At 40.8% G+C, this 25,654-nt stretch overlaps 1 protein-coding gene and 1 long non-coding RNA gene across 2 annotated transcripts in view; one reads left to right on the top strand and one right to left on the bottom strand.

The window, feature by feature from the left end:
• The window catches only part of LOC144458393 (uncharacterized), a 29,947-nt gene extending 11,678 nt beyond the window's left edge, over positions 1-18,269 (bottom strand). The window contains exons 1-2 of the long non-coding RNA XR_013487885.1: positions 17,939-18,269; positions 2,679-2,851 (exon numbers count right to left, since the gene is read on the bottom strand). This is a non-coding gene — a long non-coding RNA (uncharacterized LOC144458393). The remainder of the gene's footprint in view (positions 1-2,678; positions 2,852-17,938) is intronic.
• Positions 18,270-19,278: 1,009 nt separating this feature from the next.
• On the top strand, positions 19,279-22,505 carry six2a (SIX homeobox 2a). The gene is made up of 2 exons (XM_033612656.2): positions 19,279-20,148; positions 21,641-22,505. Exons 1-2 carry the CDS (start codon positions 19,589-19,591, stop codon positions 21,951-21,953), a joined length of 873 nt encoding a protein of 290 aa, XP_033468547.2. The 5' UTR covers positions 19,279-19,588; the 3' UTR covers positions 21,954-22,505.
• Positions 22,506-25,654: the final 3,149 nt, after the last annotated feature.

Raw genomic sequence — 25,654 nt, 5'->3', positions numbered from 1 at the left:
TTCATGTCTCCATATCCTGTCATAATATCTATAACGTACTTATTAATTTTAAATACTGAAGGAATCAGGTGTTTTTTTTCCATAGGACGATCTCATCACATGAGATTTGTATAAAGTAATTCAACTTTAATTTTTTTTTCTGACATGCACCTTCAGACAATTCTTTAACTCCCCAGACTGATGACGAGAGGAAACATCTCTGAGACAATGCAGAGTATAAAACACACCTATACTGTCTCTTCACCTGCAGAGTTTTAAGGCTCGGTCTAAATTGAGGTTAAAGAGTATCTTTTCACCTTTACAAGACTTGGCCTGAGCATGGAAACACCACCCAGACAGCTACACACACACACATGTTAAACTCCAGGCATACACATACACACACAAACACAGAGCACCGTGTTAATGAGAGTGTACTCTCCTTCTGTTTCACTCTCTTTTCCGCCCCATCAGGGAATATAAAGTTTAACAGGCGTTTTGCTATCAGTGACCCTGAGGAGGAAACGCACTCACCACCGAGAAAGACGACTAATTACCCAAAACTCTGTGGGTGTCTGAGCTGCTGTGTGTGTCCAAAGTGTGCACGAATGTTTGCTTGTAAGTGCACTTTTGTGTGTGTATGTGTGTGTGCAAAGTGGAGATCATGACACCTATTGATGTAAAGTTCCAACCAGGGATCGAGGAGTTGGAGGGGGTGTATCAGCTGCATTTGTGTGTGTGCTTGTGTGTGTGCTTAAGAAAAGGTTGAGGTGGTAGTGTGGTTTTAGATAGGTAGGTGTGTCGGGGGGTGCAGGCTAATTTATGTCAGCACTATAGCGAGCTCCTAGATTTATTGATGGTAAGGCAATACGGAGAGATCTGCTTCTTCAAAAACGCTCTGCAGCTCTCCCCGTGCTCCACACACACACACACACACACACACACACACAACTTAATGCCCTCCACCTTCCACCTCCCACCTTCTATTATACAACATGTCTGTCTTTCACACCGAACCCGGCTGTAACTGTAGAGGCCGTACTGCTGCTGTGCTGACGCAAAGGACATATGGTCCCAAAAGAAACCATTAGAAGTATTGGGGGGTTGGATTCTCTCTTCTCCCTCTAACACACACACACACACACACACACACACACATACACATACTTGCACTGTAGATGGCCCATTCCCCCTGTTAGCCATCCCTATAAAATGACAGATTTCTTGAAATTTGTAGAGGGATTAGAGCAAAAATTGTCCTTTGGAGGGAAAGTGAATTTACCAGCTGAGACGGGACAATAATTTGCAAATGGTTCAGATGGGAGTATCAAGACAAGGAAGGAAATGCCCTGTAAATTTGTGGAAGCAATGTCTGTTTCTCTGCATCAAAAGCCCCACAGCTGTATTTTGTACTACTTCAGTGTAAAGTTTATACGGTTATTTATGTGCAGAGTGTAGTCGGAGGTATTATCTCGGAGCTCAGGATTCCTGTCAAGATCCTCTGTTACATGACACAAATCCTTCTTATTCAGTCAGATAGTTTCTGAATTCTTGAAGCCACTCTTCGTATGTAATGTTGCGATCGCAGCAATCTGCACTTCATATCCATCTCTTTACATGTTTGACTTTTTCACACTAAACTCGCCTGAAAAATGCAACCCACATGCATAGCTTTATTAACCAGTGATGTGTCTTTCTGTTTGCATGGATACATAGTGGCCGTAAGTGTCTCTTCAGTTGAGATCAAGCAGAAAAAAACTTCAAAGTCTCGCTCCAGAGAGCTCAGTATTTTTATATGCAGGCCTGGGTTCTCTCCCAGCCGTTGTCGTTTCAAAAGAGCTGAAGGCTTATAAAAGCCATGTTAGGGTTATTATGTACATCCTATCTGCTTCAGCCTCCACTGACCCTCAAACTGTGTATGTGTGTGTGTATGTGTGTATGTGTGTGTGGTCATTAGGCAGAGCTACAGTGGAATCCGTTTACTCTCAATAATTTCGCTGTTCGGTTTTTGTGAGCCTGAGAGGAGGAATGAACATCCTGAGTTTATTGGCCATTAGAGAGCTCTAGACATGCGTGTGTGTATATGTGTGTGTGCAGGCAAGTATAAGTGTGTGTTTATGTGTGTGTGTGTGTGTGTGTGAATGAGTGTGTATGTCAGCAGAGCTAGTTTGTTTGGCTAAGTGAGGCAATTTTGGTCTTTAAGTATCTCATGTCACTTCCCCTCAAAAAGGGGCAAGTGATACAAGCGCTCCTTTCTTAGCAACACACTCGTGCACACACACACATATGTATGGATACATACACACTCAGGCTCCAATTTGACTGGGTTATTTGTCCTCAAACATTAATTTCAAACACCAGATTTGTATGTAAATACTTAGTAATCTAAATAAGAAAAATAAAAACAGTATGAAGTTTCAATATGAGGTTTATACTTCATGTATGAGCCTTTAATTATTTCCCCTCCCTTACAGTTGACTCACTCTCTATTGTTTTGCGTGCATTTAAAGCCCAAATTAAACAAATCCAAATGGCTAATGACTGAGGTAATTGAAATCAAAGTCCCCCAGACAGACTCAGGGACATGCTCGGAGAAAACAGAAGAACCTCAGACGTGTACTTCGGTGCATCGCGAGAGGAAACGTACATAGTTGCTCGTCAAAAGCGTCCTAATTCCTTTAAGTCGAGTAAGATGTTACCTGATTGGTTCTTCAGGGTGGTCCTCTGATTAACCTGACCAGCCAGAAACCCGAAGACTTTGATCTGTGATTGGTGAGGTCACTTGATGAGGTCAGCCAGCGTCTGCAGTGAAACTGAGAGGGGCCGGTGATGAAGTATTTGATGAGCATCGCTCCAAAATGAGACGTGACACCTAATTTCACCCAAAAAAAAAAAAAAAGAAAGAAAAAAGAACATGATTACTGGCATGCATGAAAGTAGACGTCTTATTGATTCAGATTGAATTCATCAACGACTAGAGTCCATGACTTACAAAACATCCAGTTTAACAATCAGAGGTTTGAACTTTTAAGAGAAGCTTTTTAATTGGATATAAGGTTGTGTGATAAAGCTGAAATCTAGAGTGTGATACTAGATATTCAGTGCGTCGTGATATGGCAAATGTATGTAAAATCACATATAAAGTGATCAAATTATTGTTCACTGGAGTGACCTGTGTTCCACTGTCAAGTAGTACATCCTACAAAGATCCTTAATACATCATTCTGTTACTTTCTAGTTGCAATTAGCTTGAAATCATTCATTTGGACGATGAAATGTAGGTAAATGACTATACTCCGTTAAAGTCGATTTATTGATATGTTTGTAAGAACTGAAATGAAGAGGTGTTTAATCGATTTGTTGATTGGCAACTTAATTAAAATACCAAACATTCTCTGGTTCTTGGTACTCCATTGTTTCTCTGGGTTTTGGGTTGTTGGTGAGACAAAACAAGACCTCTGAAGACATCAGCTTAGGCTCTGTGAATTGTGCCGGCCATTTTTAATGTATCATATATCATTATTATAATGATATATAAGTACTTGACAGCCTGGTAAATAGCTTTATATTGAATATCTGTCTTTAAAGAGGACCTATTGGGCTCATTTTCAGATTCATACTTGTATTTTCGGTTTCTACTAGAACATGTTTACATACTTTAATTTTCGAAAAACAATTTATTTTCTTCATACTCTCTGTGCAGGAACATCCGTATTCACCTTCTGTCTGAAACGCTCCATTTTAGCACCTGTTTCTTTAAGCATCCCTCCCAAAAAAGCCCATTCTGCTCTGATTGGCCAGTGTTTCCACGTCTTCTACATCTGCACTCTCTGCGACTTTGCACTGTCATTGCAGCCGGGGAATGAACGACTTTCTACATTTAAAACATCACCAATAAAAGCTCCTCAAACAGCACAAATATGATCTAAAATTGCTCAGAAATTAAGAACATCAGCAAACAGAATGACATGTTTCTCTGATGTTAGCGTGTAGCTAAACGTAGCAGTGTATGTAATTGCAGTAACATGCATGAAACAAATGGCAGTATAAAGAAATCCATCACGAGCTGACGTCATCTTGCAGCCAAAGTAGAAGAACTTTGGAAACAGAGTATTCAGGATGGTCTAAGGTTTGAGGTTTTTGCCTATAGGGGTTACTGTAACATGGGTTTGCTTCATTAATTAAAACTTTGGCAGTGTTTAATATGAACATCTGACAGCGTAATATTATGACAGAAAATAAGGAAAAGCTTAAAATTTCCCCTTTAATTTAGCGTCACCCACCTCCCTCTTTGTGTCTTTATTTGTCATCTTTTCTTCCTACTGGCTTTTTTTCCCTTCCCCGTTGTCTCTCTTTCATTTCCCCTGCTCTAACATCTCTCTTCGTCTCCCCCGTTGCTTCAGAGGAAGACGAACTCTGAACAGCTGTGGTGCTCCCTGCCTGTCGTGACTTATGGCGAGCTGCTGTCCTCTTGGCTTTTATTGATAATATTACACTGGCTTGATGTAAATATGACTCTGGCTGCTACAACCCTGCCTGCCACCTCCATCAACCTGATACAAAGCTGGGACTTGCCTCTGTGTGTGTGTGTGTGTAGGTGAATGAATTTAACGTGTACCTGTGTGTATGCGAGAGCAAGTGAGGAGGTCAGGAAAAGATTCACTATGTGTGTGTGTGTGTGTTTGTGTGTGTGTGTTTCATATTCACTTCCTGACCCCAGAACACTCCTTCCCAAGGTAGAAGCACAACGTCAGGCTGCATGCAGCTTGCAGGAAACAGCGAGCCGAGATCCAACATGATAAACGGCTCTGAGCTTTAAGTTGGCTAAAAGAAGATCCTGCCCTCGTGCATCTATATATTTTTCGTCTGTCTATGCTGGGCTGCGACTTCCCGCAGTGCTGTAAATAATATGTCTCTTTGCGGTGCACACACACTGAAACATGGCTGGATTTTACGGCCACATCTGATTTTATGGATGTCGTTTCTCTTTACATTCTTCTTCTTTTTTGCCTGTATTAGAAACATATATTTTTTTAATATTCATTATCATTACTCCATAGAAACAAAGGAAGACAGCAGAAAGACAGAGACACAAATCAGAGAAGCACAGAGTTCAGTGTTGGCTGAAACAACTGTAAGAAAACACACACACACACACACACACACACACACACACATTTGAGCCACCAGCTGCTGTGTAAGCACTGATTAGGTTTTTGGTGCCCTGACCTGAAGGTGTAAATTCTACATTAATGCCTCATCTATTAACTTGACTGAACTCTAATGCTCTCACTACTGAAGATACAACACACACACCTCTCCCCTACACACTCACACACATGGGCATACATAGACATGCATAGTCAGAAAAGTGCATGGCGTTGCAGCTGCTGTCCACCCACACACTCCTACTATGTCATTTCTTCCCCACACAGACACACACACACTGTACCACATTCACTACATTCTGCCATTCCTCTAACACAGACAGGCAGGAAGCAAATGTGTCATTTATTAGGGCCTGTTTCCAATCTGTGCTGATGATGAATATCTCCGATCTCCCCCCATGCTGCTCCTGAATATTCTGAGACAAAGGCCTCTTATGAAATTATACTGTCATTAGAATGACTGCTCTGATTAGATACTGGGACTGGATTAGCCATCTGCTTGGCTCTTACGCAGAGGAATGATATGATCAGAAATAATTACCATGTATTCCTACATGAGAACACATTGAAGGGTTTAGTTTCAAAGTATGATATGCTGTATTCATTTTGAGTGGCTAAAAAATATCCTTGCGTGGTGGGATTCTTAAAGGCGTTGCTGTTCAGTATGGCAGGGTGCTGTGATGTTGATAAAGATGTAGTAGTTTTACAGTTACTTTATTTAAATGTTTAGCAATTATAAGGTAAAAGTAAATGATAAATATAACATTGAAAGCTGTCCTAAAAAATTTGCACAGACATTTATAAAAATTGATTTAGTCAATTACTGTCTTGCGGCACATTTGTGTGGGAGGAAAAATATTCCGACAGACCTCGATTTTAGCGGATTCCCTCCTGCGTAAATGTATGTTTGACCAATGAAATCCTTTGTTCCAACTGATGGTATACCTCCAGGTCATAGCTAGCTTGCTGCCAAAATGTGGTAATGTCTTGTCAAGTTGTTTTTGTCAACACCCAATATTGTATGACAAACACCATGACGACGACCTCAACAACCAAATAAAGGACAGTGGCTTGAGATCGACCAGCAGCTGCTAACGTTATATGTTGGTCACAGAACTTGGCTAGCCGCAACAGCTAGCGTTAGCATCACAGTTAGGGTCCAATAGATTTTTTTTTTAACTTAATAGTAGGAAAAGCACGGGTGTATTTAATAACATTAATGATAGCTTCATTCCATTTATGGGAGGCCCTGGTATTGTGTATACTGCCTCACTGGAATAGCTTACTGGCGCACTTAATGGAACTGAGCCATTGTTAATATTATTAATTTCACCTGTGGTCTTCCTACTATGACAAGTCAAAATGTCTGCTGTGAAAAGGGTCCATTAGTTTATGTATTGTGTAGTTGTGTAGTCCGTCTCGTTAGGTTTTTGTTGTGTGAAGTGGAGACTCATTCACTAAACGTGCAGAATATGGAACACGGTAACACACATAATTTACACCAGAACTGGTATGTACAGTTGTCATGCAGAAAATTAGCATGCAGATTTTCAGTAATCCAGTATTCCAGTATTTTCGCATCATACTGGCGAGAAACAACTTTAAGACTGTACCAATAACAAATCAGCCACATAGTAAAATGGAGGAAAGAAAGAAAGATCTTAATAATCAGATTTGAGTTCAGATTTCAGATTTTTTTCTAAGCTTCTTAAAAGCTCCTGATTTTGAGACAGATGTACAAACATATTTAGCCTGATAGCACCTTTAAAGTTACTAACACAGCTCTGTGTTTTGAACCTCCATATCCAAGTAAACATTTTAGATTTTCAGTGCCTCTTACAGTTAAAGCCATTGCACTTGTTTCCACATGTCACACAGCCTAAAAGAATGGAGATCGTTGTGGGCAGCGTGCTGGCGTAGTTGCCACTGTGGAATGGACATATGTAGCAATTTATCACTTGTCTCTCAGCACATGGGTGGGTGGCCCGGCAGCGGGTATTATTGCAAATTTGGGAGCAATTGACAGTAATCCCCCCTCTTTCTGCTTGTGTGAAAGCTCATCATCCCCCTGCACGCCGACAGGCACGTCTTCACTAGAGATGACCTCCAGAGCTGGTACGAAAAGCTTAGGGTCTGTCGTAGCTCATGCTGTATATCATTATCAGCTCGTCTCCATTTTTTCGTGGTGGTCTGGAGAGGCCTCTCAGAGTGAACCACTACACTCTCAGGGAAACTAAGCACAAATGAATCCTTGCAGACGCAGATGCAGATTGCAACTCTATGCCAGGCCATTTGACTTATTTTATGACCAAGGAAATACTCATGCGTATGCTTTAGTCATAACCTCCACCATACTGTATTGGACCGTGGTGGTAAAGAGAGATGACCCACAAAACAAACTCTCAGTCAGTCCATCTTCTGCTTTCTCACCTGTGGTCATCAGCTTTGACAAATCACTAAAAGAACAAGATATTAAGAGTTGTTTTTTTTTCTGAGTGGTCACTGGGCTCAGTTTCGAGGGTTAAGCGGCTGCTCCGCTGTCTGATTTATGTTTACTGGCGATGTCTTTTTCAATCCAGGAAGTATGATGTGTTGCAGCTACTGTATAGAAGCTGAGGGGAGGAGGTCAGGGTGGATATATTGGCCTTCAAAGCACAGGACTTTGACACCAGAGACAAAAGTTCACACCCCATATGGTGTTTGGTTTAGGCTACAAAAACACATAATTATTACAGTCAATGCATTCTGTCACATGCCTCAAGTCAGTGTTGACTTTTTTTTATATTTAACGCGGATCACAATCTTTTTCTAATATTATCCAAGTGTTTTAAGTAAGTCATAAGCAGATATTATAGGCTAATTTTCTCAGGGTTTCCACTGTCATAGAAAACCTAGAAGGGTCATGGAAATTCATGGAAGTAAAGTCCCTGAAGGTTTTTGAAAAAGTAACGGGATTTTGTTTTGTTATCACAGTAATCTTCCATGGATAACCTTCTACATAATGCAGCTTAACGGCAAAATTATTTTAGCTGTTGACATTATGTAGCTTTAATATGCCCCGATGTGTGACATTTTGTTTACCATCACATGCATATGTGCATTTTCTCCCCAATTTCTGTCTATCCCTCCATGTATGCCAGCTGGAATTATGTCTGAGTGGAGTTTCAATCTGACATGTTTGAATAAGAGAAAAAAATAACTAATAACTTTCCATACCTATGCTATGCCCCAATATGTTTGCATTTTACTGCATTTTTTTGAATGCAGCTAGTTTGTGTTACACATTGTGAATGACCCTGGATATTGTATGATGTGTCCTTGAAAAGTCATGGAAAAGAGTTGAAGTTTTGTTCATGAGTAAGTGTGGGAACACAATCAACTGTTGGTTAAAAGCCTGCTCCTGGCAACATTATATTTCTAAACATACTTGGTTTTGAAAATTAGTTGCATTTGAACCTGTTTTTAGGAGACAGGGTCAAGCTAGAGGAACTAGTGTCTGCTTCTGGCCTGAGGTTACTTTGAGATCTTCCATGAGAAGGTGGAGAAAGTTGTGAATAATAAGGCTAACTGTGCTGCTCTGCTTGCTCCATTGCCATTGTGATCCTCAGCTGATTTTAAATGATAAGATCATACATGGATGAAACAATTACACTGAAATCATAGGCCTGGAAGTCCCATATACATTTGTAACAAAACATAAAGCTAGTATAGTAATGTTAGACCGAGGGATTTCCCAAAATTGCAAAATAATCACAGGCTATAAGACCTTTAGGAAGCAGTGACTGAGGGATTTGAAATGCTGGTGACGGTAAAGAAGTTAAAGAGGGTTTGATCCCGGGACCAGCAGAGGAAGATATAAGTAAGTTTATGCTTACTTTAATGTAAACAAGCTGCTCTGGTCCTCATGTTCTGCGGTGCATATATTATAAAATTAATTTCTTTTTTTATGGATAGTAAAAACTTTCATGTGAGACCAGGCATACTGAGCAATGACTCAGTTTAAAGATTTGCCCTTACTGAAGAGATGTTTTTGAATTGATTTATACTGTTACAGCCGTGTGTGTTCAAATATCATTTGTTGTAAATATAAAGTGATTATCTCTACTGGTTTGAAGAGAAAAGTTTAAAAGGGAATAGGCTGAATCACAGGCATAAACAGCAACACTGTATGGAGAAACTAAACCTTAGTAAAGTGTAATGATGCATGAGGCAGTTCCTCCGCCTAAGCCCCATCTTTTCTCTCAAATAGCTGTGGTTGCCATATGCTCAGATTGACTATAATTGTTAGTTTCCTGGACAAAGTGTTCAGAGGTTTGCAGGCGTTTAATATACCCTGCAGGCAGAATTAAAAAGCAATCATGAAATCCAATTCTTCCATATAAAAACAAATGAGCAATACGCTGCGCCACACTTCTATTTACAAAGCAAACACTTGCCTTCATCTTCACAATATCTCATAATGTGCCCAATAGTGAGCAGAATACAGCAGAAAGTTTGATGGATGGTTTGGTTTAATGAGAGAGAAGTCATTTAGATGATGAAAGCAGACACATTATTAATGGGGGTTTCTTGGAGGCTTCAGAGTGAGAATGGGGTTTGCAGAGCTTGAATAACTAACGCATTAAACGTACATAAAGAAGTGTGAAAAGATGAAAGTGAGAGCTGTACTGTAAAGATGAGGCAGCTATGCCAACAAGCAATGATCAGGAGTTTACCCCTCTCTTTTTGTGGTGGTCTGTGCAGTGATGACAGCATGAATCAGTCGCCAATCAAAGTTTGTTGTGTTCTTTGGAAACAGTCTTTCCATGTGGATGTATATATATATGTATATATATATATATTTATGTATTGTTGGCAATGCCAGCAGCATTCTCTATATGGCACTGTTGGTCTGTCAGTCAGCCCATCACTTTGGTCCAGAGTGAAATATCTCAACAACTATTTGACGGGTCGCTGTGAAATTTTGCACGGACATTCATGGTGCCAAGGGGATGCATTCTCCTTCTATGACTTTTTCTTGAGCACCACCAGTAAGTTGACATTTTTGGTTTGTTAGAGAAAAACGTATCTGCATAAATTAGATGGATTCCCATTAATCTTGGGACATTCATGGTGCCCACAGGACGAATCCTAATGACTTTGGAGATCCTTTTGACTTTTCCTGTGGTGCCACAACAGGTCAAAATGTTCACTTGTCCTGTGAAATATCCATACAGTGTATAAAATAATTGACGTAATTACCATTACAACCCATGGGTTTGTGGACTGCCATTTTGAAGCCTTGAGTTCAGCATTTTGGCTGTCGCTATCTTGGTTTTTGGGAGCCAGAACTCATCAAATCTGGACGAGAGGGTGGAGCTGTGGAGAAGCTCCTTCATAGTAGCTAGACCTCGCAGACAGCCTGTCACTCAAGCAGACCTGCCCTTAAATATGTATAACTTTAAAGCTTAATCAGGGTTCCTGCAGATCTTTAAAAAGTCTTAAAAAGTATTAAATTTGATTTTGAAAACTTAAGGCCATAAAATGTCTTAAAAAGTCTTATTTTTACTTGTGTTTTACTTAAATTTTGAGATGAAACTTAGACTAACAGAGACATGTCTGAATACCTAATCAAATCTACCTATTACTGCATCTAGTTACATGATTAGTTATATGATTTTATTACTTTATTACTTGTAACGCAGTCACAAGTAACGACATTGAGGCAACTTAGAAGATATACTGAAAAACTTGGGACGACGGGAGTTAAAGCATCAGGCAATGGAGCACCGATGAGATGTGAACGTGATGTTCACTGCTGTGTATTAATGCCATTTGTTGGTGTCAAATGGTATTAATTTTTCTTTGTTCAGGTCTTAAAAAGGTCTGAAAATGTCTTAAATTTGACTTTAAAAAGTCTGCAGGAACCCTGTTAATAAAAGCTGAGATATATAAAAAGAAAATTGACCCTCTGTAGATTTGTCATGAATGGAGAAATGAGAGGTGAAAATTGTTTCTTGAACCAGGCTGTAAACAAGTTTATTTCTGCTGTTAAGTTGGGCATTTTGGCATGGGACCCTGTAGGGACTGAGTTGTGCCTGGAGCCAGCCTCAAGTGGCCATTTGAGGAACTGCAGTGTTTGGCACCACAGCGTTGGCCTCCTTTTTCAGCCACCTTCCTTTTTCTCAACTATCTCTTGGATGGATTGGCACCAACTTTTATACAGACATTAATGGTTCCCAAATGATGGATCATAATGTCCTGATTGATCCTCTGACTTTTCCTCTGTTGCCACATGTGGCTGACATTTGTGGTTTTGAGTGAAATGTCTCGAAAACTTCGTCAAGTTGACGTCCCACTAAGGATAAATTATAATAACTTTGGTGATTTAATTTTTCTGAGGCACTACCATCAGATCAAAATTGTAATCAGTCCGATACTAGTGCAAAACTACTGACATTCCCATCAGCCTCAGCTGTACTTTGTCTAATGCTAATTAACAAATGTTGTATGGTAACGCACTAAACTAAAATAATGTACATTGTTAACATTAAAACCTGCCAAGCATCAGCTGTTAACATTGTCATTTTGAGAATGTTGCCATGCTAGCATTAGCTTTTAGCTCAAAGCACCTCTGTGCCTATACCGACAGCCTTCCAGAGCTGCTAGCATAGCTGTGGAATCGTAGTCTTCTTTTTTGATAGCATCAAATGGCCTCTGACACTGTATTAAATCAATATATCACCAAAACTATCAATTCAAACCAATGCTGATGCAAACTTGTAGGTGTGGTGTAGGGTAGGTTGTCCATTTAATATTCAGTGAGGTCGTTTATGCCAGTCCAAAGCAAATTACTTCGTCAAAATCCAAGCTTTATATGATGTTAAACGATTAGTTTCATTTCATAATAACATCAAGGTGATAAAATATATTACTTGAAATTAATTTTAACACATGGTAAAATATATAGTTACTTGTGTAGCTTATTTTCACCCCCACACACAGAGAAGCCAATTACATAAGTAAAAATCTTCAAACCAATGTACTGGGACACTGTAAAAAAAAAAAAAAAAAAAAAAAAAGCACCATTCACATTACCAAAGCTTCATTGTCAATCATCTTCATGCCATAAAAACACCATGTAGTATGATATATAATAAGATGTCTCTCTGCGGTACAGTATCACTACAACCACTGACTCTATCATGGAACTATTTACTGCCCATATGGCCGGTGACATGAGGTCAAGCCTGTGTTTCAAGTGAAACCACGAAGCGTTGTAAAAACCCTGCATACAGGAATGGATACAAATTCAAGCATTAGCACATTGCTAATTACTACGGGTCGCTTTTAATAAATTCTTTCCTGACATACGAGTTCCAGCACTGTAAAAAAGGAAGAATGTTGCATGAGGGAAAAACATTAAGCTATGCTGCAGACTTTTGCTTTAAGTAGAAGGCTTGGCTTGGGTTGTACGTAAGGAAATACTGTACTGTAAGATCCATAACATTCACACAGGATAGTGATTTGATTTAAAGAGAATACTCAGTTTAAGAATTTACACATTTTCGTAAACAAAAGTAAAAACCTGGCCATTTGAGGAATGTTTTCTGCAAGTAAATATGTGAAGCTGCACTTCAACTGCAGAGCTCTTCATGGGTAATTTGACATGTTGCTTTGTGTCTCCATGCTTCCTTCAGTGTTTTAGTAACACCAGTTTCCAAAATAAGTTGTGATCCCAGCTCTGGCCTCATTCACACTGACAGCACAACGTAGCATCACAGTGGAGTCCTCTTTTAATTTGTTTTAGGGGTGGAGCAGACTCTTCTCTCATGTTTCTGGCCAAAAGCAGTATTTATTGCCATTTCAAATGTTACATGATCAGAAGCAACTGATTATCATGATCCAGTTATATGTCCCACCCTTCTGTCTCTTTTGAGGCAGACCAGGCTGATGTTTATCTGATCCCACATATTAGTCCCATGGTGGTTTCTTAGTTGCGTGCCGTATCAAAATACTCCAAAGGTGCAGGCTGAGCTCTAGTAAGGTTTACAGCGTGCAGCATTACAAACTGCTTTAGTTTAAAACTAGTTGGTGAATGTATTAATCACATCAAACATTAAGCAGAGAGTAAAATGTGCTGTTATTTGCCAGACTAAGTGATTTAGGCAAAGAAAAAAAATCACAGTAAAAGCATACAAGCTGCATGCATGGAGAGGTTGTACTCTTTACCCTGTGCACTATCTGCCAACTTCTAGATGGTAATAATACATAATTCCAAAGTGGAGTGTGTTTGCAGTCATTTAAAACAAGCCCACAGCGTTGACATAAATCAGTGTATGTGTGTAGCTCATATACCTGCATGTCTGCACTCTGCAGGTTTGACGAGAGACAGGTCTGAGGGGATTTCACCATAAAGGTTAGGAACCGTGAAATATCTGAGAAGTGCTGGAGCCCTTCTCCTCTCCAAATTATGGCCGAACGCATGCTATACGGCCTTAGTGGTTGAGGGGAAATGCCTTGGCAGCACATAAAGGGCTCAGTGTGCGGCTGAAATGACCGTGTGACTCCTGAAAATAAACAGGAATCAAATGGAGTGATTGATCGAATAAATTAACCTCAGCAGCAAGAGCCGCTCTCTCTCTCTCTGTCTCTCTCTCTCTCTCTCTCTCTCTCTCTCACTCACACACACACACACACACACACACACACACACACACACTGCTCCTCATCAGCTCCAATGACCAGCCTTGTAGAAAAACAGACACTTATTGCTGTTTGCTCCAGTACTCAGGCCAGCTGCAATTTAGGTGTAAATTAGTTCCACAGGAGTGTGGTAGTGGTGGTGGTAGTGGGTAGGCAGTGGGGTTGTGGTGTGTTAAGGCTTTTTTGCCAGTTAGTAATAGATGTAGCGGCATGAAAGCAGAGGCTGTGCTTAATTGCAGGGCTTTAAATTTGTCCTCTTCATTCCAGAAAATTGTCAAATTGCAATTCTGTGGAAGGTAAATGCACCAAAAGTGATTTTAGCTTTGATGAAAACAGCCTACCTTGTAGTCTTAGGTTGATATAGAAGTTTGGATATCTATTAAAGCATTTTAATTATTTTCAGATATTATTCCGGGATTTTATTAAATTTGTGACAGATTTTGTGAACAATACTTAATCGTAGCATCAGTATGTCACAGTGTTTGTCTTGTTGGGTCACACTGCATGGAAAACTATTAACCCAGAATTTAATTACATTGCCATTTAATTAATTACATATGTTTTAAGTGTGGGCGATATGGAGAAAACCAAATATTGCTTTATTTTTTTTCCCACATTGCTATTGTAGAGTTGGATTTTGGTGCTTTTACAAAATATTTACACAATGAGATTTTTGATAAATAATCGTCAGTAATGTGGCTATAATGACTAATTGGTAAAGGCAAATAATAGAGCAGCTAGAACAGTCTGGTAACTTCAGAAAATTACATCACTTTACTGTAAATGCAGCCTTCTAGATTAGGAAAAGACAACACTTAAGATATCTTGATATCAAACATCTGGTTTGATTCTCATGATATCAATATAATATCCATGTTTTGGCCAGCCCTAATATGTTTACAGTGTTGTCTCAGAAGTTTTCCACCCTGAAAAACAGTAAAATTATTTGTTAATATTGTATATTTTGCTTTTCATTTAATGTTATAGATGATGGAAAATAAGAAAAATCTGATTTTTAGTCTAAATGCATCAAATCAGCATTCAGCAATCCATAAATCATGAAATTAGATAATTCAGTAAAATGTTTTAAAGTAATTCAAGCTGTGCTACATTTAAAAGATGAGTTTCATACTAAAGTATGCTGCGTGTATAAAAGCAGAAAAGAGAGATGATTGTCTTCTCATTGTGTGCGTGTTTGCCCCTTGATGATCATCAACTTGAAGGTGATGCTTGACTCACCTTTTAACTGCCTGTGAAATTGCTGCGTGTTGTGCAGGCCTGTATATTCTAGAATGGGCCTGAAATGTAAACCGTCCAATCTGATGAACCTGCCGACCGGTCAGAGCCTTCTGGAAATGAAGACGAGACCCACACACACACACACATTTGCACACACACACACCCCTCTGCCCCGCCCCTCCACCACCACCACCATTGCCACCCCTCCCTGCTGCTTTCCTGTGCGGTTTATTGAAATCCTCCTCCCTGCTCTATAGGATAGCCCCGGCCTCTGGGGTAACAAGATAGATGTAAACAACCAATTATTGGATAGGCCCTCATTCATATCCCTTTAACCGGTGTAGACACACAGGTTCTGGCTTTAATAATTCCTCTCTCCCTGCCCAACATTTGGATGTCTGTCCGAAAGAATGTTACTCATCAGCCCCTTGTTGCGCTTGTCTCAGGTCAGTCTTACGGAATAAAAGCCACGTCCCCTCCTATATGTGCCCCCAAACACACACGCTTTGCAACACACACCAAAACACACATCTTGCAGTAATCAGCTCAATTAGTGCAGGTCGCGGTGGAGAGCGGCCGAGGTGAGCGGTGGGAGGTTGTGAAAATAGGGGGTTGGCTATTAGAGGAAACGCGATCTCCATTCATCAGCGGCCGTAATAATTACCGTTACAGAGCCAGAGCCCTCTGATCAAACTGATCCGTGGAAACAAGTGGTTTACAAACACTGTCACGGGCCAGTCAGGGGACCCCGGTGTGCCCTGTCACTGCCGGTGCGCACACCCAGCGGTGCTGACCGTGAACACAACGGAGGTGCTTTGTATTTGTGTTCACATTTTAATTGCTTACTCGGATTTATCCTCTCTGTGGAAATGGCTATGTGTTTAGATGCAGCTTAAAGGGGCAAAGACTGACAGAGCAGGTGTTGATTGAGACGTGACAACATGATGAATACTTCAGGAAGGAATTAACCTCCAAAAAAGACCCCCATGCAACAAGATTTTTCCAATAGCCCTCCATTTATGCTGATTTTATAATGTAAGTAAAACTAAATACCTGTCATAAAGCAAGGTGGACAGATATGTTATCCAAACATTTATGCTCATCATCTCATCAGAATAACATCTAATGAGACCCCTGATAGGCCCCATGTGGAGCTCCTACCAGACCCTATTTTGGTTACATCTGCGCTCATCATCCCCCAAAATAAGCCAAATGACTAAGGACAGAGTCAGTTAGGGATGAAGTGGGCTCACAAAGGCCTCCATGTAACCACTGCTGACAGAAAAGGCCACATGACAGTTGCCAACAGTTGAGAAAAGCAGCACGTATATTGTATATTTGTTCAGTATTTTCCAGCTTGGATAAATCGTTATGCTTTACATCTCATATCTGAACCTCCTCTGAAAATATAGAGTGACCAGTGTGAGTGTGATTGCAGCACCTCTCTCACCAGTGGGAGAGCCTCCTGTGTGTTTTGGGCTCACTTAGCAGGCATTTAGGTGTGTGTGCGTGTGTGTGTGTGTTAGATTGATGTGGGAGATAAGTTTTATCTGAAATCTGTTTTAAATGTCACGTCTGTCAAACAGTGTTTACAGGCGCGCTCATATTTGCACTCTCTCTCTGCTCGAGCTCTCTCCCATGTTCACGAGCTGTCTGAGTCAAAGGCAGCAAATAAAAACACAGTCACAGAGTGATTTAATGGTGTGTGTGTGTGAGGTCACATTATGGCATTGTAATTATTTTAAATATATATTATTAGTATCCCCTTTTCATTTTTTATTTTATAAGGAAATAAGAATCATTCATTTTTTGTAGGAGCTGTATATGTGTATAAATCGCTTCCTTGTTTTCCTCACTATCCATTTCAGGCGAGTCCCCGGTCCCCAGACGATTACCATCAGTCAGCTTAATGCCGTAATACTCTCTGAACTGCGCTGCAGGCGAAACCCAAGTCAATTTATTAAACAAAGGGAGAACACAACACGGAAACAGGGATCAGGCTCCTCTTACAGGACTCCTCATCTCTGGTGATAAACTAACTTCATAATTACACTAATAACTCCTTTTTAAACAGGTGAAATAGCTCATCGGAATAACAGAAATATGGACAAATTGGTTGATCTGAAAACAAAAAACTCCCCGGTGACAAAATATAATTTTTATCCTCTTGAGATTTTATGAAGCTTCTTCCTTTGACTTTATTTATGTGCAGATTATTTTTAATATAAAATTGAGGTATACACACATGTATCAAATTACGCTTATTAGACACTGAGCAATAATAAAATTATTTTTTATCTGCATTATTATAATTAATTTGCAATATCATTTTGTGTGTGTGTGGTGTGTGTGTGTGTGCAGCAGCAGTGTGCAGTGTGCAGTGATGTGATACTGAGTGTGGGTGTAGCTGACAGTCGTCTCTCTAATGAAGAGGTCCCATGGTGACCCGATAGAAATCTACCAACTGGTCAATCTCTGGCCCAACAGTCGATAACACACATGACCGTGCGCGTGACACACGTCACCAATCATACCTGACAGCACAACAACAAACCATAGGACAGTGTTTTTCATCATCATAATCATGCTGCTGCTTCAGTCTGGAGAGCAGAGGTCTTCTCATCATTTTTCATCAACAACTATCATTTGCTCCTCTGAATCATAAAACCTCCTCACTCATTATGAATCTAAAATCCATTCTCTCACTCTTTCCTTTACCCTCCGCATCATTTTATCTTAATCATCATCATGGGCAGCTCTTCAAATCTTATCTCCTAATCCTTGTGATTTTCATCATCTCTGACTTCCATCTGCACTAAACCGTGTCAGCCAGATGACTTCAATAGAAACGGAATTTTTTGGCTCACCGGTGCAGCTGGTTGATGTCGTTTTTCTCCTCCGCTGTTGCCCGACAGACTCTTCCCCTCTTCCCCTTTCGCCCCTCTCTGCTCTCCGTCCCACAAACTCTAACGGCGCACATAGGAACACTTCATGTCACCATGAGAGCGGCTGCACACCTTAACATTGTTCGCCACTCTGCCTGTGCGCTCCTGCCGTCACTGGCTCACCCCTCATTTAGATGCGGATTCATCAGCATCTGTGTTATCACATGCATTAAATAATAAAGATTAGCATGGCAATATTATGATGAAATATAGAGCAGAATATCTAGTTGTTAATGCAGAAATATAATATTCATTTAGGGATCACGAATATAAAATTTTCTTATTTGTATCAGATTAAAAACAACAAAAATAGCTTTTAAGTTCATTAAACAGACACACTTTAAGATCCTTTGGGAATATTATAGCGCACGGTTCTAATGCATGCAACATATTTCATAAAGTACTTTCTAAACTTGACTTCTGCACTTTGTCAAAAGTCTTATTTTTTATTTTTTTTTGTTTCATTATTTCTCATATGACGTTCCTTTATGGTTACACTTATTTACATGGAGTCTGTTTCCAATCACCCGTAAACCCACTTTGCCAAACTTTGTATTTGCAAATACTATTTGTACAACTTCAGGTCAACTTAAATCAAATTTATCTTAATTTACTGGAGGTGAGAAAACATAAATCACTGCCCTCTCTGACATCATTAGTCTAATGTATTTTTGTTTGTATTTTTTTTTTCTTTCCGTATCTTTACGAGCTTGTCATTGAACGCCGCACCACTTGTTGTGAGCAGTAGTCGGTAATGTCACTTGCATGAAATGATGAAGTGACTAACTTTAAAGTTCCAGGCGTTGTGGGAGTCCTGATTGATTTGTGAGAGCCGCTGGAGGCACGAGAACTCACTGCAACAGGCTCTGCGCGCTCTGGCGCCATCCTTCCCCCAGCTGCGGGACCAGCGCGACTCTCCTTCCCCACACACCCCCAGCTCTGCGCTCTTTGGCTGCCCGAGGTGTCTGTCAAAGTGAAGGAACGGGGAAAAAGTGTTTTAGAAGAAAAATCTGAGCAATATTTCTATTGGTAGGCGGGCTGGTCGTGAAGGGAACAATCGGGTTGACTTTGCCAGGGAGCCACCTCAAAGCGTATCAGGTTACTTTGAGTGACAGCGTAACCATGGCAAATAATTTGACTAAGGCTATTGTCTTATCCTCACCATCCCCGGGTCAGATAACCGACCAATCAGAGTTCATATAATCGCTTGTCTTGCCAGCTTAGAATAATATTATTAAAACGAGCCAGCGAGCCCGGTCTCCGGGAGTAGGTTATGTTGAAACGGCATAGAAAAGGTGGAGGAGGACGGTTGAAGGAGTAGCAACTTTCTCTCTTTCTCACCAACTTTATGAGGATTTGTCGCCTGGGGTTTTGCATGGCTGAATGGACTTGAGTTTATTCCACAACACGCAGTTGGATATTACCTAACCTTGGGCTGTTTTAAGTTTGAAGCTGCTCTTTTGGGGACCTTTTTTCGCTTATGGACTTATTGCGTTTTGATTTAATGTGAGACTGAGAGGGGAGACGTGGAAGTAAGGCACAATATAATCTGTATTGATTTACGTTGTCGCCATGTCCATGCTTCCGACGTTTGGGTTTACGCAGGAACAAGTTGCGTGTGTCTGCGAAGTGCTCCAACAAGGGGGGAACATCGAGCGGCTGGGGCGCTTCCTCTGGTCCCTCCCGGCGTGCGAACACCTCCACAAGAATGAGAGCGTCCTCAAAGCGAAAGCCGTGGTCGCTTTCCACCGGGGGAACTTCCGAGAGCTGTATAAGATCCTGGAGAGCCACCAGTTCTCGCCGCACAACCACCCGAAGCTGCAGCAGCTGTGGCTCAAAGCGCACTACATCGAGGCGGAGAAGCTGAGAGGCCGCCCGCTCGGCGCCGTGGGGAAGTATCGCGTCCGGAGAAAGTTCCCCCTGCCCCGCTCCATCTGGGACGGAGAAGAGACAAGCTATTGCTTCAAGGAGAAGAGCAGGAGCGTCCTGCGGGAGTGGTACACCCACAATCCTTACCCATCCCCGCGGGAGAAAAGAGAGCTGGCCGAGGCCACGGGACTCACCACCACGCAGGTCAGCAACTGGTTCAAAAACCGACGGCAGCGAGACCGAGCGGCGGAGGCGAAGGAGAGGTAGGACTCAAATTAAAGACATTCAAATATTTTTCAGAATTGTATTAATTTTAGGATCATGACACTAAGCAAAAATAGACAGAAATCATATTTAAAACAGACTCAAACATCCAGTGTGTCTCCTGTGCGCCCATGCAGTTAGATCTGCTGACCTACATCTGGATATTTACTAAACTGACCAAATATTCATGTATTTTCAGGTCTTAACAAATCGCCCCAGTTCTCTCCACGCATACTGGGGAAAACTTCTATTAGAAGCAGGCTCTTTTTCATACTGTAGCTTTAGTAAACTTTTGTTTGTATGTTTGTGAAAATTACGCAGGCCGTAAAAAAAAGTTGAAAGGGCTGAAAATTAAAGGCTCGTTGTCAGGTAAATTACAAGGTTATAAAAGTTGCATTTACCCCACTTTTATGTTTTAATCACACTTATTATAACATGAAATTTGACTTCCACATTAGGATCAGAGAAAAAAAGCTTTTAACCCTGCAGATCCTGGACTGAACACATTTAAGGAAACATCTCAGGACACGTCTAAAAGTTGTGTTGCGGTGTAATTGATGTGGCGGGGCTGTGCAGCCTCCATATCAGCCCAGCTGACATTTCATTAGGACTCGTTTGTACATTTCAAAGTTTGGAAATCACACAGGCAGGCGTGCAGAGGGGTTTTGGGGAGACGTGTTGTAGTCAGGTGTTCGCCGGGTTGGTGTCTTCTTTCACCCTCTGGCCACTAATTCGGACTGAAAGCTCCACGTAAATCATGTCTTCCCACTGAGAAGAGCCCTCCTCACCACTGCAAACACATGAACTCCGCCATACGCGACAAGCACACGTTTAGCAATAACTACAGCTGACATTTACTCAGACCTAGCGAAGGCCGAGAGCTTGCCCACTCTGACAGGCATCTTTACGCACAGGTCACCCCGGTGAAATTAATTTACCATCAACAGACACTTAATGCAGCTTCAATAGTCAAACAGACTTATTGTCTGCAGCCATTTACACTCTGATGTGCTGCAGTGAAGTGAGCCATGGCCTCTAATTATTTCACTGACTCACTTATTGTCTGCATCCTGGCGCACGTGCACATGAATGCGTTACTGATTGATGCATTAAAAAATCATTAGACTGAGCATTTGGTCATTCATATATATTAATGATGCTTATTGTGGCTATTGTAAATATGGCGTGGTCTAATTAATATCCCAGTGGGCTGCACACAGTAGCGTCAACTATTTTTGCTTAGTGTGTGTGTGTGTGTATGTGTGTGTTTTAATAAAGCTGTTTTTTTATTGTTTTTACAGCGCAAAAAATATTTATTTACACACATTTAATTTGCACATTTATAGTGTTTATTCTGTGTATTGTAGCAGGTTTAAGATATGTGTCAGAACGTACTCATTTGTGACATATTTGTCCTGATGTACCAACATGTTGCAGGAGTTTGTCTGCACTGGCACCACACTGATATGTGATTTTATTTTCTGTTGGCAGAGAAAACAACGAGAACTCCAACAGCAATAGTCACAACCCATTGACTTCTTCCATGAATGGAAATAAATCTCTATTGGGGAGCTCGGACGACGATAAAACACCGTCGGGGACACCGGATCACACGTCTCCGAGCCCGGCCCTGCTCCTCGGCTCTAACGCCGGTTTACAGTCCCTGCACGGCCTCGCGCCCCCGCCGGGACCCAGCGCCATCCCGGTACCCAGCGGCGTAGACTCGGTGCACCATCACCACTCATTGCACCACGACACCATACTGAACCCTATGTCTTCTAATCTAGTGGACCTTGGCTCTTAAAAAACCGGCACAGAAGGGGGACAGACAGCACCGTCTTTTCTTTCTTTTTTGTTTTGTTTTTTGGAAAAGTAATTTACGAGGTGGTGTGAGGCGAGCTGCAAGCACTTGCGGCAAGGTGCAAAGCAGGCAGCCTGGAACACTGCGCAAACAGCCACCGCACCAAATCATTTAGTCTCATACGCACCCTTCAAAGTCTGTTTAAAACAAAAATATTTCAAATTAAACTTCCTGTAAACTTGTTGTTTTCTAGAAACAAGTGTCATGGCACAGCACTTAAGGAAAATTGGAAAAACCCTTAAAACAGGACCCATTTATTATTGGCACATTTTCCCTTTAATTCGATAAAGGGAAATATAATTAATAGAGATTATATGACTTGTTGAGACGGATCATTTTTTGCAGTGCTGGTGCAAAAGGACAAAAGGTGAGGTGGAACTAGGTCGTTTTAGAAAAAAAAGAAAAGACAAGAAAAAAAGTATTTTACCGGAATGTAATAACGTAACATGTTATATTGTTGAAAACAATAACAATAAAATGTCTTAATTCTTGTTACTATTACCGTTGTTATTTTAGGGGTTTAGATATATCAGCAGACTCTGTAGGCACCGAGTTAAAGGTACCCCATCGCCTTTTTGTTTACAAAGGGTTTTCCAAGAGAGCCATAAGCTTCTTTTTTTTTTTTTTTTTTCTTTATTTTTGGAGGGGGTTGAGTGGGGGAAGATGGGGTATGATATTCTCAAGTGTCTTATAAGAGCCGTGATAAGATGAAATATCTTAATCTCTTGATATTATTATTATTATCATTTGCATTTGGAAAGAGACTGCATGTAAACTTTGCGATAAATGATGAAACATAAAAACGATTCACCTATAGTTTCATATACCCTTTACAATAAAAGAAAAAGAAATACATGGCTTAAAATCGAGGCTTTCTTTGATTCTGAATGACTCTTGACTTTTATTTTATTTTCCTTTTTTTCTGTTTATGTAGTGTGACTCCTACTGGTCACCTCCTCAGACCATTCAAGCTGGGTGACATTTTAAGAATATTTAAAAAAAAATATTCCCACACTAGAACAGCTGCAAGCAAATATCAGAGTTTGCAGTCACATCGAGTTTGTGTGCTGGAATCGGTGTGTGCATTTTTACTTCTTTGCACTTTTAATTTATTCTCTATTTTTTACAAATCTAACTTTAACTGCAGTAATGCACATTTATCATTGACAAAAACTTTAACTCTGTATCTAAGCGGCCACGGGCTTCTTTGGCAAAGCTGCTCCAAAGACATGCTTCGCTGTTTCCTCTGGCCCTCTGAGTGTGCGCTGAACCTCCAGGTCCTTAATAACGTTGGGGAAATGTATAATCAGATAGCATTACCTAAAAATCAAGAGCTCTTAGCCTTTGACACATATGCCTGCTCTAAGAAAGAGGATATTGTCCTGTATGTGTGGGCAGTCTGCCGGCATGCACGGATCGATATCCCGGGATTATCTACCATCTAATCATAAATGCTGCAGGGGAAGTCGTCTCTCCCCATTCCACACAAGTCATTTCCAGGCTTGTGTCCTTGGCTTTTAAAATAAAAACGCAAGAAGTGGGTTTATAAAAAAAAAAGATTTTATGTGAAATATGCAGGAGGAAATGTATTCTGATGTTATTCCTTTTTTGGGGGAATATAATTTATGTCACAGGAGACGGTTTGCATTTCTGAAATTCATTTTGCTCATAGAAACAAGCTTTTATTCTAAAGTGATGATCGCCGACTCGAGGTCAAAGTTCACCTTAGTCATCGCCGCTGATGTTAAAATGACACAACGAGAGTGAGACTTAATCTGGTGCTTTGTAAAAACAACAGCAGCCAAGAGACATGTGTGGCATGTGGCCATTATGGTCAAAGCTGGGCGAAATTTATACGCGCTTTTCCCCAACTGGGAACCTTGATGTTCAAGTGATGACACCTTATCTCTCCGCGCTCGGCTGAGGAGAACAAAAGTGCCGTAGTGTTTGGCTGAGGGAGAGGAGGAAAAAAAATGAAAACACAGAACTGGAAACGGGCGTTGAAAGAAGACACTTTGTTTGAACAGCTTCAGCCGTGCAACACCTTCAGCTCCCCCCCCCCTCCCAAAGTCTGCTGCCCGAGAATAAACCGAAAAACTTTTCCGCCTTTTAGACTTTAATTTCAGGACTTTCTCTCTTATAGGCTGCAGGCTTTGGTGCTGCTTATGGCCTTAGTATCACAATGATAACATCATAATGGTACATTTGTATCTGAATCTTTGTGCATATCATTCATCTCAGATTTGATGTGTGGTTGTAATCGGATTGTTTTGGGGACAATAGCAATTACGCATAATTATAAACCATGATGAACACTAATGTTGTCTGTCTGCATACAGCTCATCGTTTACACGTTGATTGGCTGTTAGGCTCACATGCGAATGGGCGGGGGACTGTTTTGTTTTAATGCGTAAAACAACAGCAAAAGAACATTATAGTCATAATTTATCCTGTAGGCCCGGGCGGCTCTAATAGGAGTGTAAATATGAAAAGTGTCTCCCTCGTGTCTGTAAAGGCGAAGGATCAGTCGCACCTTGTTGGGTACAGCTTCTGGTGCATGAAGGTCAATTACACATGTAGCTCAAAGCCCACACTTTATAATTAACGAGGACTTGAGTGCATATGGGTCTACTCAAAACAAGCCCATAATAGCGGCTTGTGAGGAGACATAACACGGAATAGTTGGTCTCTCACCAAACCAACTCTGTAACCCCACAGAGTTGTGATTTTCGTCTCCTTGTACTTTCTCTTGTTTCCCATAAGGTTTGAAATGTGAACTTGAACTGGCATTGTGAGCGCGCCATGTGTGCCCGGGCAGGGGAGGGGAGCCTATTAAAGGTTTTTTGGGCACAAGATGTTAGGAAAATCCGCCAGCATTGAAGAAAAGTCCTAACAAGGCGCACTGGTTATAAACGCTGATGTGATTCAGCCAAGCTGGCTTATGGGAATAATGTCCCCCCTCCCCTCCCCTCTCCCCTCTCCGCCATGAGAGCAGCAGAGGAATCAGGACAAACAGCAGGACAGGTGTGAACTAGTCGTGGTTTCTCGCACAAATTCATCTGCAATCTTTCTAATCATTCACCGCGGGGTGAGGATGTTACGGAGATTAGACGTCAAGTGTTGAACAACTTTAGGCAAACAGTCTTGCAGAGAGAATTTAATTCCACTTTGCCTGAGGAAGCAAAATGATGAAACAATCAGCAGAGAATGTTGAGTCCTGGCCTTGTAAAGATCACATCCATTTACTTTTATGGGATATTAAGAGTTGTTCTGACCTGAGATCTGTTGTTGTTCCATGACTGAGCAAATTAGTGACTTAATTATTGTCATTAGAGTTACATCACCGCACCAAACGCATTTGCGCACGTTTTTTTAAAATCCTGTCTTTGTGAAAAATAAAGTTTTGATTGTCATTTAATTTCCGTATCATTTAAAAACATAAAATAATGCGAAGACTTTTATATTAAACACAGACACTGTGCTATGCATCCGCAGATACAGGTTCACTGAGCTGTTGTATTTGCTTTTGATAATTAAATGAGTCATTTTTAGTATTTTCCATTATTTCTTAGCGCATTAATTATCAACGAAAAACACTGCTCTAATTTTCGCGTTATGTCAGGCAGCTTGAATTTTATTTTTTT

Source organism: Epinephelus lanceolatus, chromosome 17 (assembly GCF_041903045.1).
Source record: "Epinephelus lanceolatus isolate andai-2023 chromosome 17, ASM4190304v1, whole genome shotgun sequence".
NCBI classification, from domain to species: domain Eukaryota; kingdom Metazoa; phylum Chordata; class Actinopteri; order Perciformes; family Serranidae; genus Epinephelus; species Epinephelus lanceolatus.
Note: the sequence above shows the minus strand (reverse complement) of the source record. Positions and strands in the feature narration are given on the sequence as shown.

Excerpts from the sequence above, each read along its gene's own strand:
- six2a (XM_033612656.2), top strand. The coding sequence starts at position 19,589 with ATGTCCATGCTTCCGACGTTTGGGTTTACGCAGGAACAAGTTGCGTGT. Across the intron at positions 20,149-21,640 it reads GCGGCGGAGGCGAAGGAGAG|AGAAAACAACGAGAACTCCA; the intron begins GTAGGACTCAAA and ends TTCTGTTGGCAG.